At 39.0% G+C, this 20,875-nt stretch overlaps 1 protein-coding gene across 3 annotated transcripts in view; it reads right to left on the bottom strand.

The window, feature by feature from the left end:
* The window catches only part of NR1H4 (nuclear receptor subfamily 1 group H member 4), a 40,899-nt gene extending 20,262 nt beyond the window's left edge, over positions 1 to 20,637 (bottom strand). Inside the window, exons 1-3 of one of the 3 annotated variants that reach the window (XM_027794198.2) lie at positions 20,469 to 20,637; positions 14,422 to 14,561; positions 3,974 to 4,336 (exon numbers count right to left, since the gene is read on the bottom strand). In XM_027794198.2, the coding sequence (XP_027649999.2) occupies positions 3,974 to 4,336; positions 14,422 to 14,506 (448 nt within the window). In that variant the 5' untranslated portion in view covers positions 14,507 to 14,561; positions 20,469 to 20,637. Of the gene's footprint in view, positions 1 to 3,973; positions 4,337 to 8,743; positions 8,835 to 14,421; positions 14,562 to 20,468 lie in introns of those variants that run through there. The other 2 variants (XM_005242676.3, XM_055808570.1) reach the window with 2 other exon arrangements.
* Between the last annotated feature and the right edge of the window lie 238 nt (positions 20,638 to 20,875).

Genomic DNA, 20,875 nt, shown 5'->3' on the forward strand with positions numbered 1-20,875 from the left:
TCAGTTTTATCATGAAGTGTCTCTTGAATCATTGTCTTCTTCAACAGACTTCATGATTAATTTTGAAATTAGCTTTTCAGTATGAATGGAATTTCTATATATATTATTCACTAATAATTCAAAATGAACTTAAACTGCCTGAAATATTTTATATGTAACCTTCTATACCAGAAGTTTTACAAAAATTCAGAGGTAAATCAGCAATGTCATCTATTAAACTAATGAAGGGGTAGCCCCAAAAGCTAAAGTTTTTTTGGCACAGTCTAACTTCTATCAGATCTTGCCAAATTACAAAAAGCTGAGAATGTTGAATTTGCTTTGTTCTCTAAGCTAGTCATGAATATGATTAATTATGGCTAGAGCTGCTCAGATATTACTGATGCTGATTTTTCTTATAGAAATTATGAAAGTTGAAGGAGGACAGCTGTTAAAAGTGTAGATGAAGGCTCTGTAAATATCTCTACCTGCCATCCTGATGGCCAACTGCTTTGAGTTTTTCAGTTTAAAAGTTTTTGAAATACACAATTGCTAACAAAGCACCTGCTCTGCTCTGTCAGACTATCAAGATGTGCTCCAACTTCCCTCCCCCCACACCCACGTGGTGGGTGTCAGTGTGAGGAGAAGGTTAAAGCGGGACCCATCTTTCCTTCTTTGCAAGAAGTACTCTCAGTCTGGCATGAGATACATCAATTACAGGAGTGGTTTGAAGGCTGGAAAAAAATTAATGCTACTAGCCTGTGCAGAGGGAATTCACAACTAACTTTTCCCCCAGCAGAATTTATTCTTTGGCTTTATTGAACAAGTGCAATACTATGTCACATTTGTGCTGCGACTTTTGAAAATGGCCCTTAAAGCCCAGTATCGCTATACAGATACAGATACAAGCCAAAAAATCTTCTATGTCTGTCTGCAGAGGTTGTCTCAGAAATGCCCTTTACAGCATCGGGTTTTAAAGCACAGTATACTGCTCCCTATACTGTAACAATTCCTGAACTGCCTCATTCTTTATGAATGGCAATTGTGATGTTATTATTGTTAATCAAGGCAGCACTTTCTAAAGTGATAAGTTTGAGGTGAGAGAAACCTCAAGGAAGCTTTTATTATTATTATTATTTTTAATAATACCACAGGCAAATGTTGTATGAGAGAAAATGCTTTGTTTAATCTGCTTTTGCATAATATGTAAAATATTAATGAATTATTTCATACTTATTTGTTAATGAATGTTAAAGTATTAAAAAAAATATACAGAGAAGTGTATACTCCTGCCCATATGTTTAGATTAATATTCTCAGGAGGAATAATAAGTAAGATCTTAATATTTTTCCTTCTGCCCAAGAAAGAAAACCAAAAAGAATAGAGGGTGTCACTGAATGCATTACCCAAGAAAGAAATGAAAAAAAAAAATTAACATATTCATCCCAGGGGACTGAATCTCATAAAAATATGTGCAAATCCTCCCCCTTTGGATAAGAATGTCCACGGCATCAATGGAGCTGGGGTGCTGCAAGGTGAGCACTAGTCCTGCAGAAAGGGATCTGCATATTATTTTGGACACACATTGAGCATGGATTAACAGTCTTGTTGCCAAAAAAAGAAGAGCTAATCTCATACTTAGTTGTGAGACATAAAGTAATTCTACTGCACTAAGAGCACAACTGAAGTTCTGAGCTCAGTTTTGGTCACTATGCTTTAAGGGTAATGTATACTCAAGTGAAAAATACCACAGATACACATAAACGATCAGAGGTCTAGAAAACATAGTATCCCCTTCACATTGTGAAACAGAATTACTATCCTCAGCACATCTTTTAACTGAATCAGCTGGTATTTTAATCACCTCTGAAGTTTATTGTGGAAACAGAATGCGTTACCTTTAAATAATTCAATTTTTATGATGTTTGATCAAGGGTACTATTCTTCGTAATTGATGTTGCAGTCATGAAACAGAGCAAAAACATAAAATAAATTGTCCCAATAAAGCAGTAAAATAATGGTTAGAGTGATTCAAACTGGATCAACAGAGAGATGAACATGTATTTCCTTTCACCATGGGTTTCAACCTGAGTATTTACCTGGTGGTTTTAACCTCTCTCCCAGAAACATTCTTGACAAATTCCATAGTTCATAATTGGAAGTCTTTGAAAAATTGCTAAGAAATTTAATAATGAAGTTAAGAAAGAGTAGTAATAGCTTCTTAACAGAGTAACTGTGTCATTACTTGGAATCTTCACACTAAATTTGAATTTAATCTGGTTTATAATGACAATATTCATACGAGTTAATTCATGTTTTTTGACTTTGAGACTATTCATACAGACGGCAGAAAGAAACAAACCTCATATTTCTTGGAATTATTGAGAAGGACTATATGACCCTTGACTCTATTTGTCTTTAGAGTGGTTGACCAGTGTGGTCTTCTGTGCCCTCAGAGATGAATTTGTAATAGATAAAGCAAAAGCCCCAGATTAGTTCAAAGGCTACTTTCAGTGACTGAGTTCCACATTAAGGTATTTTAGTGCTTCAGTAATGTCTGTGCTTTAGCCTTTATCCACAGAACAGAAATGATAATGAAATATTTATTCACAGAATAGAATGAAAAACTGGGCCATTATTTTTCTTTCTGTAATGTACCTCAGTTCTGTCATAGGGTAACCTTCTTTAGGTATAACAGTTATTCCATCAGCATAACCTTCTCTGCTAAAATATCTGGCAAGCACATTTCCAATAACGGCAATGATTTTCTGTATCCCATTTATCGTGACACCAACTTGTGAATACTGTTCTTTTAAGAAGCCAGGTACCATCTGTTTCCTTAAGAGGCTCCCTCCCTAGGGATAGAGGCTATTCCTAGAAGTCTAGAATTATAAATTCTTTCATTTCACAAACCTGAACACAACACACCTACCGTGACCTTTGGGAGCTGAGAAAAAGAGATTCCCTGGGAGCAGCCTGCAGACGGAGCTGGCAGCTTTCACTCGCAGTGCGCGCTGCAGGAGGCACCTGGGCTGGCTTGCAGCTGATCTCTAGGGCAGCCTGACCCCCAGGGGCTCCGTGGGTCTGGTTCCTTCCAGTGCTGGTTTTGGCTGGGATAGTGTTAACTTCCTTCACAGCAGCTACTATGGGACTGTTTTGGATTTGTGCTGGAAACAGTGCTGACACACAGGGGTGTTTTAGTTGCTGCTGAGCAGGGCTTACACAGAGCCCAGGCCTGTTCTGCCTCTCACCCCACCCCACCAGCCAGCAGCTGGGGGGCACAAGAAGCTGGGAGGGGGCACAGCCAGGACTGCCGACCCCAACTGACCAAAGGGGTATTCCATACTCTATGATGCCACGCTCAGCATATAGAGCTGGGGGAAGAAGGAAGGGGAGGATGTTCACAGTATTGGCATTTGTCTTTCCAAGTAACCATTATGCATGATGGAGCCCTGCTGTCCTGGAGGTGGCTGGACACCTCCCTGCCCATGGGAAGTGGTGAATGAATTCCTTGGTTTGCTTTGCTTGCATGCACAGCTGTTGCTTTACTTACTAAGCTGTCTTTATCTCAGCCCATGAATTTTCTCACTTTTATTAAACTCTTCTGATTCTTTCCCCAATCCCACCAGGGGGAGTGAGCATGGTGCTTAGTTGCCAGCTGGGGTTAAACCACACAACTTCCACAGGCAGAGACTGGCACAAACAGCCTCCAAGCAGAGGCAGGCTGCCAGGCCCCCACATGGAAGCTGTTCAGCTTACCAAGAGCTAATGGTGGCTCAAGAGCCATAGGTTGACTGACTGTGCTCTATAAATAACAGGACAACAGTGAAAGATGCTGCCAATCTGTCTTGGGGAAAAATACAGAACCGTGTACGCTAGAACCAAATGTAAATCTCTAAAATGCTTAATGGCTCAGATACAATTAATAGGAAAAAAAATATTCAGGAACTGCTGTGCTTATTAGGTGAATTGTATTCTGTAATTGATTTCATCCTACCTTTGCATCCTTCGCAAGTAAGCGCATTGTAGTGGTACCCAGAGGCTTTGTCACCACAGACCACACAGAGCTCTTCTCCTTTCACTCTTCCCGTGGAGTGACTGAGTCTAGGCTTTTTGGCTGCAGGGATGTCTGTTATCTCCATCTCCCTTGTGAAAAAGGTCTCTGAGGGTATTCTTCTGAGCTCGTACATCCCGGGGGAATACCATTCCTCATGCTGTGGAGGGTAGAAGCCTACGTTGGAGTAGTAAGGTGGTGATGAAATCTGAGGCTGAACTTGGGGAAATGGCACACTGTTGTACTGTGCGTAAGGTGACACATCTGCCTCTTGCACTGGAGAATTCATTGGCTCTGAAAGGACACCTGGAAAATGATAACACAAGAAACAATTTCTATTACTACCATGAAACTTCAGTTATCAGAGAGGTTTCCACCTCCAGACATCTATCTTAAAAACAAGGCATAATTATAAAGATTGCATTATCTGAGCTCAGATTTGCTGCAGTCCTGGTGTTACACAAAGACATTACAAGATATTTTAAAAGTAACATAACCAATTTTCAGCCACTCCTTTAATATTGGTGGTAATGTCTAGCACTAGCACTTTACATTAAAAAAATCTTGAAAAATACCATGGAGCTAATCATATAAATGTTCAGTTTACAAGGAAGAACAATCCACACTGCAGAGAAGCTAGCAACCCAAAATAGGTCTCACAGCAGAATAAAAAAAATCCAAACAAACCCCAGAATTCCTATGGCGTTGGAGAAAGTTAGATCAAGACTCAATCATCACACTAATTTCTATTTGATTCTGAATGAATACATCATGATAGAGAAAAACTGCACCGGGGAAAGATGACAAGAAGTGAGGCTTCAGGAAGAGCCTGAAAGGTGAAAATGAGGTTACCATGAAAGAATACGGAAGATAGCCCTAATATAACTGGTCAAACAGGTCCTTCTCACCATCCAGCCTCCAGTGGCCACCCAGCCAGCATCTGCAGCCTGGTTCCCAGCCCTTATAAGTGTGTGCCACTCTGTGCAGTTGTGCGGTTCTCATATGAAGCACCTCTGTAAGCCAGCACTGTTCACCATTGAGCCAACAACGAACCTGGCAGCGCTGCAAGGAATGGCAACCTTTCCTGTTGGTATCAACCCAGTACTTTAACTTTTCCCATTAAATAGCAGGTTTTAAAATGCAAACAAGTCTCATTTTTTTTTCTGTACTACAACATCTAGCAGTCCCTGGTGTAATTAAAATCAAGCCCATGTCAAACAGCTGAAAAGCGTAATTTAAAAATTATTTACAAACTACTTCCTATTTGTTGTTGGAGAGAGCCACATCATGAAAACACTGACACAATTCCTTTATTAGTTTCAATAAGAGAACCTGAGAAAAACAGCGTGTATTTCCAGGATGATGCTGACTCCTGTTGGGGTCAAAAACAGTACTTAGATGGAAATCACAGGTTAATGTTTGTTGGTGACCATTATTTAACAGTACTTCAGAAGCACTCTAAAAACTTTTTTGCTAACATCATATTGGTTCCCTGGCAAGTCTTCCACACTTCAGAAAAATCAGAAACAATGAAGAAATGCTAACAGTTAAGAGAAGAGAACATCTGTACTGACAAAGATAATTAAAATCTATAGCAGCGGATCCTTCCTTCTCCTTTGTCTCACTTCAGTTGGTGCCAGAAGCTAATCTCTTAATTTCACCTACTTTTTCACTTTCAAGGTCTCACACTCTTACTTTACAGCCTTCTGCCCTTCCTACTTTACCGTGTCGCAAAAGACATACAAGTGTTTCGAGTGTGTGTGGTTGCTGTACTGTCCACAGCCCGTCTTTGCCAATAGCAAATGTTGAGGTCCCAGTTCAAGAATAAGCAGCAAGACCTATGTCTGTAAAAACATGACACAAAACCAAATGAGAATGATGGTGCCACTTATTATTAACACTAAATTTAATTATGGTTGCATTTAGTTGCTCCAGAGGAGGCCAGGGACCTGACTACTACACTAGCATAAGCAGAGTAGCAGAAGGCACTCCCCAAACCTATTTATGCCCTTTAAATAAACAGCATAGACATACAGAGACCTGAGACAAAAGAGAGGCATCTGGGGACTCTGTGGAAGAGCCTGGAAGTGAATTTACAGCTTCATACATGGAATGCAAACTGTCACCGATACCTGTCAGCTGCAGCAGTGACAATGCACGCAAAGGGTGAAGACAGCAATTATTTGATGCTGACCTTTATTGTTTGCTGCAGGTTTAACGATCGAGTACCCTTTTTTTAATTATATCTATGGTTTGTTGAGACTGCTGGTCATTAAGACTGGGCAAGGTAATTCAGGTACAAAAACTGGTGTTAATTGTGAGATACACAATCATTTTACAAATCATTCAGTCTCTCTTTGGAAAGGAATCTGTTCACTATGGAGACCTAAAGCTGTCATTTGATAGTTAGTAATCACTGAGTTGATTAAGTTTGCTAAGGGAAAATGGCACGATCCCAAAATGAAAAGAAAGAAACTCCAGATTTTTAACTTCATGCCATCCAAGGAAATTCCACAAAAGCTCTATACCAGCCTCCTGAACCACTTGGGTCTCTGAAAGAGCGAGAAGGCAACACTTCTTCCACAGTAAAAAAATAATCACAGAGCTTGTTAAAAAACTCAGGGCTGCTAAAGAACTGCAACACATCTTAAGATAATATTGGGTGTCTATTTAAACTACTGTAGATCCATTTGGGTTACAGATGATTAGAAACACCTTCACAACCCTTAATTCTACTCTGCTTCTGGAGGAAACCAAAAAATGGGAGTCTTAATGTATGAAGTTAAATATGGGGGGAAAAAAACAACCAACCTATATTGCCTTCTTTTTCCTTCTGTGTCAGGCACACAGTTAACTAATTCCACTGAATTGAGTCCATGCTCACAGCAGCAGAAGGAAAAATTAAGAACAGGCAGGGTCAAGACAGACTGAGAGAACATGGTCTTGTTTTACATAAAACAGATTTACAGATAAAACTCCTGGAAGTGCTTGGATACTAGTTATGGAGACCAGACTGATTTTTAAGGATAATTAGGTTGTAACTGTGTAGGTTTGCCCACTTTACCTTAAAGAGCATTTTTCTCTTTTTTGGTGTTTGGTGGGTTTTTTTAAGTAGACCTGTTTGAGGGGCTTTGTGTGTATCTGTATTTCATCCTTAGAAATCAGCCAGCTTGGGCTGACTCAGTGAGACACCATTCTCTACTCAGATCAGATCAAAACCAGTTGTCAAATTCAATTTTTTCTACAAAATTGTCAATGAGTCTAGACTTAAACATTGCCAGAAATGCTCTGCTTCAAAGCATTAATGATCTAAAAATAATTGTTTAAAACTGTACAGGTGTTCCAAAGAGGTGATCTCAAAATGAAACTGTTTCATTTTTTTAGTTGAAATGCCCTTTTACTCTGAAATATTTTCTTAAAAAAATGAAACAAATTATGAAGTTGAAATAGAAACTAGATGCCTTGAAATTATTGGGACAAAGTATTTCTATGACCTGATCGAAAAAACATGGTCTGACCTTTGTTTCCAAGCTCTCTGTGTGCCTGAGGCTTCCAACAAAAGCTGAAGGGGTCTGTTTTCAGAGGTGTATGTTGCACTACTGTGTCCTGTATGATGTTTGAAAACCACACTGATTTTTGGAACTATGCTTTGCAAAGTACACGCAAGTTCAGACCAAACAGTAAATACTTTCTTATCATAAAAGAAAACTAATCTTATCTTTCCAACCGGAATGTACATATGCTTTTATCCAGATATATATTAGTAGAAGTCAGAGCTGGGCTGGTCTCATGCCATTGTAAAGCACGAGCCAGCCCACTGAAATCCCAGGATTTGCAGTGGCATATGCAGTGAAAGTGAAATCAGAAACAACCTCACTGGAATACAGCAATATTTTATGTTTGTGTGGCCTTAATTATTTTGAAATGTTTATCTGGTTTTCGTTCCAGAGACATACCTTCTACATTTTTAAAGAAAGACTACTTAAGCATACACAAATATGATGTCACTTATAGCTGTACACCTTCTAGATTATGTCTTGCAAATAAAAGTTTTTCAATGAAAAACATGTTACAGAAATCTGGAAAGCTTACTAATATCAAAATGAAACCTTCACATGGATATGGTCATCATTTACATATGTTTTTCCACAATAACATTTGTAACAAACTCACCAGGGAGTTTTGCTTTTGTTCCTTCAAATTTTACACAGAATATTTTACATAAAACTTGAAAAAATATTTTATGTAGGCTTAACCACTCATAGAAATGAAAGGGAATTTTCCTTGTTGGAACTGAAGAAAGTGGTTTCAGTTTGCAGAATTATACCGAGTTTATATGCAGATGGAAGTTGGTTTTATTCAGAATATTACAGAAATTACAATCAGATCAGATTTTAATGTAAAATTTATTGTTGCACTAAGCTAAAGGTAATTGAAGAGAAAAAAATCTGAGCAGGTTTAAAATATGAACCTGTGGCTCTCCATAGGATATTCATGAAAGAACTTGAAGAAATAAGAACAAGATTCGGGATTAAATAATTTGGAAGCCATAGCATAACCATTAATGAAATCCTCTTTTAATTCCAAACAAATTCTTTGCAGATCTTCAAAGATCACTTGGTTTAAACAACCTCCTAGCACTCTACAGTTTCAGGCCAGAATGCAAAAAGAAGACGGCAAACACATCCAAGCGAGAACACAACAATATCCTACCTTAGGCTGTCTTCAGTCTGACCATTTCTTGAAGAAAAATACTCTCTTTAAGGTACCTTTAGTTCTCCTTTCCCTGTCTTTTTCTTTTCCCCTCCCTTATATAAATAAAACTTCCTAATTCTGCTTTGTTCGTATCCCGTTGACTTCTGTACTATGAGAACTTTCTTCAAGATTAGCAGAGGAATGATACAGGCCAGGGGTTATATAGTTTACTTATTAACTTCATTACAGAGAAACTTGTTTGTAAATTTCTGAAACAATAGCAATGTCCATTCCCAGTATGGATTTACCTGGATAAAATTTAGTTACCGTTCAAGGGGATGCTGCCAAGTAGCCTAGCTATTGTAATTTTGTACCTATTGTGGTTTATTTGCAACATTTTTTTTTGTAAATAACTATTTAGTAACATCAGGTGATTCTGTGCAATAGAATAAGTGCTTCAATATCACAAGAAACACGTTTTAGCTGACTGGATTTACAGATGTTTTTTAAGCACAGAAATGTTCTATTCTCAAAAGGAGGTCAAAGTGCTCAGGCCATACCAAACACGTCTGTATGACAAGATAGAAGAGTGCCAGAGATATGTCCTTGCCCCAAGGCCAAACGTCAGGGATCGATTCTCATCTACACAGCTTAGGGGTAACTAACTCTAGAGTGGGCAGGATGCATCTGAACTACATAGTCTGTTGCTGAACATACTCTTCTGGGCCCACGTAGCCTCCCTGTGGCTCTCAGATATTATTAGTATATGGCATTTCAGTTCAAAGTATCTGTAACGTTGTGAAGGCCTGTGCTGGATGCCAACGCAGCACTACTGGGACAGCATGAAGTCAGAAGATTGTGTGGCATACCTCGGTTTGATGACAGTTAAGGCATGAAGATACAAACCCCGCTGATACAGTGTTAGGGACCAGTGCAGGGTTAAAAGGACCCAAACCTACAGCAGTCTTGTCCATGCTGCCTTTTTGGAAACAGTCCCTGGAGTAAGCCTATGTCTTAAAGGCACCTGCTAAAGCAATCCAGACCCCCAGAACAAGATCAGAGCAGAGTCAAGTAGTGTCAAGACTGGCAGTCAAGAGTACCGTGCCTCTTTCAGTCTTCAGCCTCTTTCATTTAGCACTGTGGATGAGCCACTAAAACCCTAACTTAAGATTTGTGACCATAAGTATGTCTGAGGATCACATGTGGAAGTGGATAGGCAGAGAATCAAGTCCCAGACTGCAAGGTTCCCCTTATTTCACAAAAAAAGTCTCCTTTCTGGGCCAAGATCCACAAATGACTCACACATGCACAAAAGAAAGCATGTCACAAATGCATTTTGGTTTTGCCTTGCTCTGTGGTACAACCTTCATCCTCAGAGCCCTGTTCATCTGCATTCCTTCTCAATCATAGAATAGTTTGGGTTGGACCTTAAAGACCTTTTAGTTCCAACCCCCCTGCCACGGGCAGGGACACCTTCCACTAGACCAGATTGCTCAAAGCTCCATCCAACCTGGCCTTCTCATTACATGTTTTTCCCAGATTGTCACTCTGTTTGGTTTGGCTCTTTTCATAATTATTATACATACACACATGATTTTCTGTTTTAATTTGTGTTGGTTTGTTACCTTTTGGTTTGGGGATCTGTTATGGGCCTAATTATCTTCCCTGCAGGGATGAAGCCAGATGTTACATCATCTTCCAGGTGGTGATAGACAAATAGTTATTTAACATATCTTATGATCTTGAAGCTGTTTAATCAGTTTGGACACTTGATCCTACTACTTTTTTTTTTTTTTTTTTAAAGAAAGCATAACAAGAACAAATATAAATTTATCTAAGAGGAGGAAGCTGTTTAAGCTCATCTTAGGCACTGTTCTAATTTTCAGTGGTATTTTATTGTTCTTACATTGTCAAATATTTAAGACAAGTTTAGATACATTACTTTACCCTTTATTAAGCATCATTTTTTGTTGATTTCTTCCTCATCCATTTCAATACAGCTTTTAAGAGTACTCATTCACCCCACACACTTCTTGCTCATCTAGGGACATTTACAATGGATAATGGCATTTCTTATGATATTTTGATGTCACATTAAAAGAAACCATTGTCAGGCCATCAAAAAATACTTAAAACAGGCCTTTATTCAAATTAAACATATAATAATACTGATCTATCTTTCAGGGTTCTTAGAAATAATTCCATCTCTGATAGCTGAAGTTTTACACTTAATATAACTCCTAGCTAAGGTTCTTCCACAGAAAATAGAATGGGACTATTACTTTAAAGGCCTGCTACTTATCACATAAATGACAGTTTGAGTCAAATGCTGTATATATTTTAGATGCCATACAAATACATTAGCTTACCTTCCACATTTAAAATATGAAGGAGACATTTTTGGTGTCTGAAAATTAGTTCAGTCCCTTGTAAAAAAGGGCAGGTGATAACCAATGGAAGAAGTAAGATAATGGAGATATTGGTATTTAGCACGTTGGCTTTAATATGAAAAACTTTCAAGGGCAATTGAAAGATGTTATCAAATGCCTTTTGCAACATTCTTGCTGTCCCAACTGAATTGCCAAGCCTTCAGGCAAGGCTTGTCAGCACCAGCACAGTGCTCTGCTAATGCACCTCAGCACCTTCTAGGTCACAGCTTGTGTCCAATTTGGAGCAAAGCGGAGGAGCTCAGATCAGTCTATATCTGTCACGGTAGAAGTGTCCACAGAATAAATTAATTGTTCTGAAGCGTGCTACAAAGCTCCCAGAGGGTTCAAAGGAGACCAGGATTTCTGTCCTAAATTACAGAGGTTCAAAAATGCAGATTGCTAGGTGCGTCACTTTCTGTTAGTTCAGGGTATGAAACTGGACTAGCCTTCACATAGCTGGCCCTGTTCAGTTCAGTGAGGCTTGCATAAAAACAAACCAGAAACAACAACAAAACCCAACAACCCAACAAGCAGGGCTTGACTGAGGAAGAGGAGTATTTTAAGAGAACAGGTCTTAAAGGAGACCCATGCACCTCTGGGATTTCTTGTCATCAAGAGTTTTTCTTCACTGGGAATACCAGAACTGCAAGGAAGAAAAGGTTGATCTTGCATGCAGATGCTATAGAGGATGTATTGTATAATGCATATGGGTTTGGCCACTTCTTCAAAAAAGATATTTTCTGTAAAGAGGTCTAGGATGTTTCTAAATCACCTGAGTAGCAACACAGAAAAATAGAAGCAGATTTCCAGGAAGACAAGGTAGAAGAAAAGGACCCTCACTTCTGCTGGGTTAAAGATCCTTCGTCACTTTCATTTTGAACCCCTTTTTCCAGAGACTCATAACTACAGAAGTGGAAAACTACAGTTAAAACACACTAACGCCAAAGACATAAAGAGATACTTTGCCTTAGACACATACTGTTAAAATAGCAACATGCAATTTCCAACTACTGAAAGGCAGAAAACATTTTTTTTTCTTTAAGCTCTTCTGAAACCTGCTGCAACTAGAAATCTTGAGGGTGAGTATGTAGAAGTGCCCTGAAATTACCATGGTGATGAGGCTCACAGCACAAGCAACTCACAATTGACAACATCTCTTTTGAGACACCTGGACCTGGTGCTAATATTTGGAGATGCACTGAAGGTCCAAGAACACTCTCCCCATAGACTGAGTGAAGCATAATGAAAAGATAATATATTTCCAAGGTTTTTTACAGAATGTAAGTATGCATCTTTCAAAAAGGAGACTGTTTTTTATAAAGGCTGATGTTTGTAAGCCAGCTGTTTCTCACTTGTAATACATCAGAGCTGTATGAGAAGTCCTGCGAGAAATATATTCTAAGGGTCATTTAAAAAAAAAGCTTTCTAGCTGTTTCCTTGAGTTCATAAGCCTACCTGCCAAAACTGAACATCAAGAAAAATGCAATTAGTTTACAAAAATAAAATTGATAGGCAAAACCATTTCCTACAAGAATTTTGAAGAGATGGAGTCATATTTGCACAATGAATAACTTTCTCTGTGGAGTTAGTTGCATATTATTTCTGATGTTTGGGTTTTTTTCAGCTATAAAAGCAAGATACCAAATTTGTAAAGAATTCACTTGTGAGACTTGAGTAACATCCCACAGAACAGGACCAAGCGGCCATACAAAACCGAAGTCAGCTTAACTGAAACATAGCAAGAGTGCCAAGTCTCCTTCCTAATGGGAGCCCTGATTCAGACCCTTAATATATTATTTCTTTCTGTTACAGAAACATCAGTTTGAATTAAATCTCCATTGTGCTAAGCTCTGAATACCTATAACGGGAGACACAATCCCTCTTCTGAAGACCTCACAATTTCTGAGTAAGATTTCAGTGTGGAGAGAAAGTATTTTACATTAACGTGCTTCCTTGTGTTTTGAAGCTACAATCATTACTCTTTAAAAATAATGAAATAATTAGTGAAAAAGACACTGGAGAAAAATCTTCTTGACAAATACCTGAAGTAGTTCAGTTATGCAGGACTTTTAAAGGGATGACTGGATATAAAATTTGGCACTCTAGACTTGAACACCATTCTCCTCTTTGTATAGCTTGGCATTAGATTAACAGGTAGCAAGGAAGTGTTTTAGCTATTCACAGATACTTTTTTTTAACACCTGCAAAAACATTTTTCTTATCAAAACCCAACACATTTTGGGGAAAAAATTAAAACAAGTAACACGCAGTAATGCAGTGGGGTTTGCTTATCATTACTGATAGTGCTTTAGTTTAGCTGTATGGAGTCAGGACACTGGAAGCGGTCTGATTTGGAGATGCTCTCGACTTCTAAAAGCTCTGCAACACGAGTGACTCCATGTGTCAGAGTGCCTCCATGCCCAAGCCATTATTCGTGTTTCAGATAGATGAAACTGAAATGTTTTCAATTTTTCCAGTACTAAGAAAGAGAGAATTCTGGTCTTATTTGGACTGGAAACTTCTGAAGCGTTGCAGCTTTCTGAGGGGGTCTGTATTGTGTGTGAGGCCCTGAATGTATCACGTTACTCAGCAAAGGTCCCCCTCTGCTGCCAGACGACTAAAAAATTGTATTATTCTGTGGGCTTTTTTCTTTCTCAGTAGTACATATAACAGAAGACAGTTTCCCCATGCTTATAAAATATTGACCAAGAATTCTTAATTCATTAAGAAACCCGTGCTTAGCCTTGAGAAATTCAGCGGAACTAGAGCAAGGAGAATTTTCCAGCCTGCACTATAAATTTCCTTGTGGATTGAAGTTAATAGCATATGTTTTTAATGGTCTCAATAAGACAATGGTTTTCATTTAGGTGAAATTACTTTCTTAAATTTGTATAATGTGGCAATTCAAATACATTGCAGTATAATTTTATTACAAATTAACTGAAAATATGTCTGCTCTGCTTGATTTAAATGACTCACATGAAGATAACCTCCAGCCTACATACAAAGGTCTGTCTTTGCTGCATGGTTTCAGGTATTAGAATAGCGTTATAAAAAACAGCCTACAAGCTCTGCTATGAGCAGTAATGAAAGCAACAGTGTGCAGGATTATGTTAACACCACCGACCCTTTATTTGTTACTCCTTCTGTAAGTGCTGAAGATTCAAGAAGGTTAGCACATGTCAACCACATGGACTTCACTTGAGATTTCTCCTAGGTTTCCAAGTAAAGGATAGCTTGTTATTGTAACCTAATTTCATGACTTACCAAACAAATGAGGACCCTCAGCAAGAGCAAATCCATCCCCAGTGGGTAGCTGGTGATGTCCTATTAAATTCATTTCAGATCCCATTTATTCTTCAGTTCAGTATGAATATGCTAATTAAGAAATAGGTTGAAAGGAGACCCTGGAAGATACAAAGCAAAAGGAGTATTCAAAACAAGATAAATAACTCTTGTGTATCTATTATAAGGCAGGATCCAGGAGGTTGTTTCAATATTTACCATAACAAACATTGGCTTGAAGTTACAATACCTAATTCAGCCTTTAAATAAAATGCTGCATTTAGTCTGTTTGGTTTTTCCTTGCTGTGGTGTATTTTATTTGCTGTCCTTCTGCTGTTCATTTAAAGCTAATGGCAGTTTATGCAGTTTATACTCAACCTTATTCAAATATTCACAGACTGAAGCACTGTCCTGACCTGCTGAGGGCATGCTGCCCAGTCCCCCTTCCAGGGAATACCAGTTTGCATTATTTTTTCATTACCCTTTCATCATTTCATTGCTCTCGCTTGCTGAAAAAGTATAAGTTTATGGTTAGGTCAGAAGAACCAAGCTGGGAAACTTGAGTTTAATTTCCAGCAACTGGCTCCTTATCTTGCCTTCAGTAATTACTGTCTGAACAAGATAAATGGTGACAAAAACAGAAAGAAAAGCTTTGGTCTAATCACCAGGCTCACTCACGCACTCCCTTTCTGGTCTCAAGCAGCTGTATAACTTTTGCTTGGGGAGGCTGGGAGATGCTTGTGCCTGCTCACTAGCAGGTTTTCCTAGCAGGTCAGCTGGAGCAGCTTTCACCTGCTGAGCTTGACAGTGGCACTGTACCCAGGTCTTCTTCCCACTCTAACTGCTAGGCTATTAAATAAGAGGTAAGAGACCTGTCATTGCCTCCTACTTGAGTGGAGGCTATAGCTAGAGCAGTACTGCATCCAGGAGCAAGGCATGCAAGAGTGTCCCTTGCCCAGGTCTGGGTCATGTGTGTGGGATAGGGCAACTCGACAGCATTTGAGGCAGGACCATCAGCAGTGGGAGAACATACAGATCCAACAAGGAGCTGTCTCAAGCATTTATGCAGACACCAGGAGGATTCTGCATAGAGTTGACAGAAATCTTTTTTGCTTTGTTTTATAGTCTCAATGTTTTATTCAGTTTTATTCCCATGGGCCCATCCCTGGGGCTGCATTTCCACTCACTGAAAGTGTTTGAGAGTTACAGCCCAAGCTGCTTCCCAGTAAGGGCTCAGCATGTTTCTCAAGCAGAAGTGAAGTCATCTGACAAAAACGTGAATGCAGCAGGAGGCCACAGTGCTGAGCAGGCTGGGAAGTAGCTTGTGAAGGTGGCAAGCACACTGTGTAATTATATTCAGATTTATCCGTAAGGATTCATTAAGTTCTTTCTTAGCATAAACAAAGGCCCTCTAATTAGACAGATGCATTTGAAATGTCTGCCCACAGATAATTTAAACAGTTCACTCAGAAATGTCAAAAGCTACTTGTATCACAGAGCAGATTTGTTCTTGTGGCAAACAAGACATAAACACACAGACTCAAATCAAGCACAGGAACATAGTTTAGCTACAGCAAAAAACTCCTCATATCTTGGGATGGGGCTTGGCAACCAGCCCAGCCACCCCAGCAGGCCCACATCTGCTTCCAACCATTTTGCTGCCTCACCACGGCATTTGCTGCGGAAGGTGTCTGCTGGACTCAGGAGGTGGGGCTGCCCAGGGCTGCACAGGTCTTATGGTTCCTGACCACCACTTTTCTCGTGGACTGCCCACGACAGACCCTTAAGAGAGGATTCCTCTTACAGCCCATTACAAGGGTTCTGTGATGGGAGAAGACAGCAGCACAGTCAGGACCCTATAACGGCTAGTAAGCGAAACATCAAAATCAGGTGTCTTCAGAGGGCTCCTGAACGTTTCTCTGCATTTTCTTGCTGAAGAACTGAGGTGAGGCCATCTCCACCCTCTCCTTACACCCAATCCCTTCAGTAGCTTTCATACAGTCCACAGGTATGCAGCCCCTGTGGTTCCTTGAAGGATTAGTTCTCCCTGCAGCCAGAATTCAAGATCATGTTCCATCACTACTACTGCTACTACCACTTCTCATGTTTCCTCCTCAGACCCTACAAGAGGAGCTAATGCTGCAACAGCTAACATCAGCATTGGGATTGTGAATTTCTGTACGTTCATACAGAGCCTAGAACTCATCTTCTTAGGGAATGTTGTTGTTATATCAAGGCACTTTAAAGACAGTCCCAAAATGACATCCATTGTTAAGTATTTTGTTAGACTGCCAGTATACGGTCAGACTTTCAACACATAGCTTCTTAGCTTGTAAGCTATATACCCTGCATCTGTCTAGTCTGTGCTGCAAAAAAATGAGAAAGCAAACAAGCTAATATAGTGTCTGTGTTGTTGTAGTCTTTTTGAAATGTCTATAAACTCTTTTCTTGGTTTTTTTGAGGCTATTCCATTTTTTAACGTGTCATTAGATAACCTCACCTCAAGACAGACTTATTAGAATCTATTATTCACAAAAAAACCCCCAACCAACTGGTGCTATTAATACTGCCTTGTTTATAGTAAGAACCCCGAGGATACACCTGTCATAACCTCCCAGTCAGCTAGGACACTACAGGTTTTGTAACTCTACCTCTCCTGCCACATTAGTTTTGATGTGGATGGATTCAGTTCAAGTCAAATGTTCATGAAGCTTTTACAGGTCCCACCTTTTCTAATATTTCATTTTCTTTAATAGGCTTAGCTGATACAGACCATTTACTGGATGTCATGGAAGAAATTAATCCTGTATTCTGGGGATTTCTGCACAGCACAAGACATGATCACCATTAAAAAGGCTGGAAATATATTTTCCATTACATGTAGCTTTGCTAATTTAAATTTGCCTGAACACCGAAGTCCTCATTAAATACTGATTGACATTTTGCTCTGGTTTGCCCCTGAATCCAGTCTACTGTGATCTATCTATCCTATATTAGATTTATACAATTAATTTCACCAGTATATAAAAGCAGCAGCTGCTGATTTCCAGCCTTCAGACCTACCCAGGTACACAATATAGAACATTTAAGCACCGCTTATTCCACACGTTGTTCAGTTCTGGGAAACAGTATAGGTCACCATAAGTCAGTGTTGCAAGCCATCACAGTGGACTTCACTTTCAAAGAGACAGTTCCACAGCACCTCCCCCCATCTCCCATGGAGCAGAAGCATTGCTCTGGCCAGTGGGACAGTTGCACCCAGCAGCCATACAGAGGCACCCAAATTGCTAGCAACATGGCCAGATGACAAAGGGTGCCACTTGCTGCACCTGTGCACAGAACCTCTTAGCAGAAGTATTCCTTCCAAAGACAGAGGGTCTGAAGTGGTTTTTTTGGCTGGTAATAAAGCTATGTCATCTCAGCTTCCAGAATAAATTCATGCACATGAACTAGGATTGGTAAACACTCTCTTAATTCAGATTTCACATGATAGTGGAAAGCTTGTTGATAAGCACAGGCATTTTTGGTATAACAAAACACTCATAGGTATTTCTACCTCATGCTTGCTTCCTTACATGAAGTGTATCTCTTAGCTACTGCTATCAAGATAATCTAGACTACTTTAGCCAACTTGACTGATACTCCATCCTGAGGTGTAACAAAAAATGCATCAGATAGGTAAAAGCTGGAATAAAGACAATAAGCGCACAGGAAATCGATATTGCTTTCCAAAATAAAAGCCCCTCAAGAGAAATTAAGCAGTATAGGATAAATTACAAAGCTTTTTTTTTGCTCCATCACTTTCTGAGATTATTTTCATAGGCCAAAAACATAGAGCAAAGAAAAAGAGATTAGTATGTATAAAGTAAAATATATGCCAAATTGCTGGAGATTTTCATCAGTTGCATATTAAGAGCTATGAATTACATGACATTTTCTTATATGTATCCTTTAGCACACTTCAGAACAGTCCATCAATGCACGTTTATGTATTCTGTGTTTAACTGAGAAAATGGAGATGTGTATTACTATATATGTGGCTTGCGCTTTCACCATATATATGTGCGTGCATGCTTATCCAGCTTTCTTATGGGATATATGTTCATGGGAGTGTACAAATATATATGTATATGCATATGCATGTAGGTATAGGTTTCAGATTTATTGTTGACTCTTATCAGTGGACTCGCTGCGACCCTACTATGGTCAACAGTAAAGTTTCCCCTGGCTTCTGCATAAGCAAAGCCAAGCCCCTTAATGAAATAATTAAAGCTAAAATTGACTGAGCTCACTAAAAGGCAAAAGCATCATAGCCTCATACTTTCAAGTAAAGTAAAAATACATTTGATCATCGGGAAACCACCATGATGGTCTAATTGCATTTCACCTTCAGAAGAAGATTGATTGAATCTATTTCAATTACTTAGTCAAGGAAGATATATCAAAGCACAGGCAAAAATTTGCAGAAATTAGTGAGGTGCATTTCCCTTCTCCTGTCCCGTAATATTGTCTTTACACATCTGGTCACCAATTGCTCAAAGAGATATTTCAGTAATCATTAATCTATGGCCTAATCCAAACACTCTTAACATCAATCGGAAGACTCCAGTCTAGTTCACAGGATTTTGATCTGGCCTCATAGCCTTTTTATAGAATATTTAATGCAGTGCCTCACTTATTTGAGAGGCTTTTTTTATTTGCTTGCTTGTTTGTTTTAAAGTGTATCAAAGAGACATGAAAGCATTAGGAAGATTTGTGCTCCTTGTTCTAACCTTTTGCTGCCAAATCATTTTGGCATGCATGGCACTCACAGGCAGCTACACAGCAACTGTTGCAAAATACAAGCAACAATATGAGCATGTCTGAGAACCAGAAGCAGAACTGGTGCTATTCTGTTCATTTGAAATTTACTATTTAGGTATTTTTAATATGGTGTTTGAAATCAGAGCAGCAAAGAGATACAGGACACAGAACACAGAAAAAAAGCCAGGGTTTTCTTACAGATTAATTCTGAAACAAAATTAAGTATCTTTCAGTCACAGGCAGAACTGAAAACTCTACCACAAGTCTCAATGGCATTTCTGTAGGTAGGCAAGTAACTTCAAAACAGTGAGGCAAGTTTCTGACTATCCCTGAGATGACCTGCTGAACATCATTTTTCAGTGTCTTCCTTTCTCCAGCATCTTTTTCTACATCTTGCCTGATAAAACTGCAAACCCTCCTTTCTTAACCTTTTCCTGGACTCTAATCTAGCCTAGTGGGATCCCGATCTAGTTTTGGATCTCTAGGTTCTCTGTAACACAATCAATAGCAATTAAAAATAACAAAAGCCAAATGTGCCCCACCACAATGATAGTTTTCTGAAGATAAACGGCTAGCAGAAACACTCAGAATAAATGGACATTTTCTTAAAAACTGGCAATGGATTCAAAGGGTAATAGCTTGAAATGTGAAAGCACCTTTTGCTTGTGCTAGTTATGTGAAATGAGTGCTAAAGTCCTGGACTTCGGAAGATGCACCTGGAATCTGTACACAAAGCTGTCAAACAAAGAAATTACATAAAACAAATCTAACTATACCCTTTCTGGATTTTCCTCTCTTCTCCCATTCATCACATTTAAAACATTTCTTGTCCCTAAAAGGGATTAAAAAATTAACAAAGCAGTACAATTTTAAAGCTGATGGCACATAATTAACTAGATAGTCTTATTGCAGGAAGGACTCAGTATGGCAGTTTTACTTTCTTTCCCAGTGACACACAGACATAGAAGCCAACTTTCTACAGACAAGTTCCAATACTGTCATTATTTGTCATGATCTTAACATTTTCCCAAGGGAAATGCCTGCTGTCGCACCAGTTTTGTAGATGAAATTACTTCTCCTTATATTATTCTTCAATAAAATATTAGCTTTAAAAACCTTTTTTTCTGGTCAAAAATCCATTAATATCCATTAAATAATTTGGGTGAGAAAAGCACTTTTATACTACACAACAGCAAGAGCTATCAGTTTAAGGAATTATTACTTACTCTTCTTTTCTGGAAGACCGAAGACGGAAGGATGTAAGAGTTCTGCACTCAGTTCAGTATCCTAATGATTCTCACACAGGAACATTTTTGTTTTGGTTTGGATTTTTTTAGGTTTAACAGAAGCCTGTAGTGATAACACAATGAATCAAAGCTTGGGCTCGTTGGCTCAGTGCCCTAATGGACAAGGATTACTCATTAACAATTCTTTCTTTGCGAAACTCTCCAAACATAGGCTGTATTAAAATGTTGCAAATCCCACTTGTCCATCAGCAGATACTTGAAAAGCTCATTAATACTCTGGCTGGGTGCAGGGGAGAAGTTAGCTCAAATAGTGAGGTGATAGTACCTTGTTGCTGATTATAACAGTTTTCCTGCACATGTACATTTTTCTGAACACTCAGCCTCCT

The sequence above is a fragment of the Falco peregrinus genome, chromosome 6 (genome assembly GCF_023634155.1).
Source record: "Falco peregrinus isolate bFalPer1 chromosome 6, bFalPer1.pri, whole genome shotgun sequence".
NCBI classification, from domain to species: domain Eukaryota; kingdom Metazoa; phylum Chordata; class Aves; order Falconiformes; family Falconidae; genus Falco; species Falco peregrinus.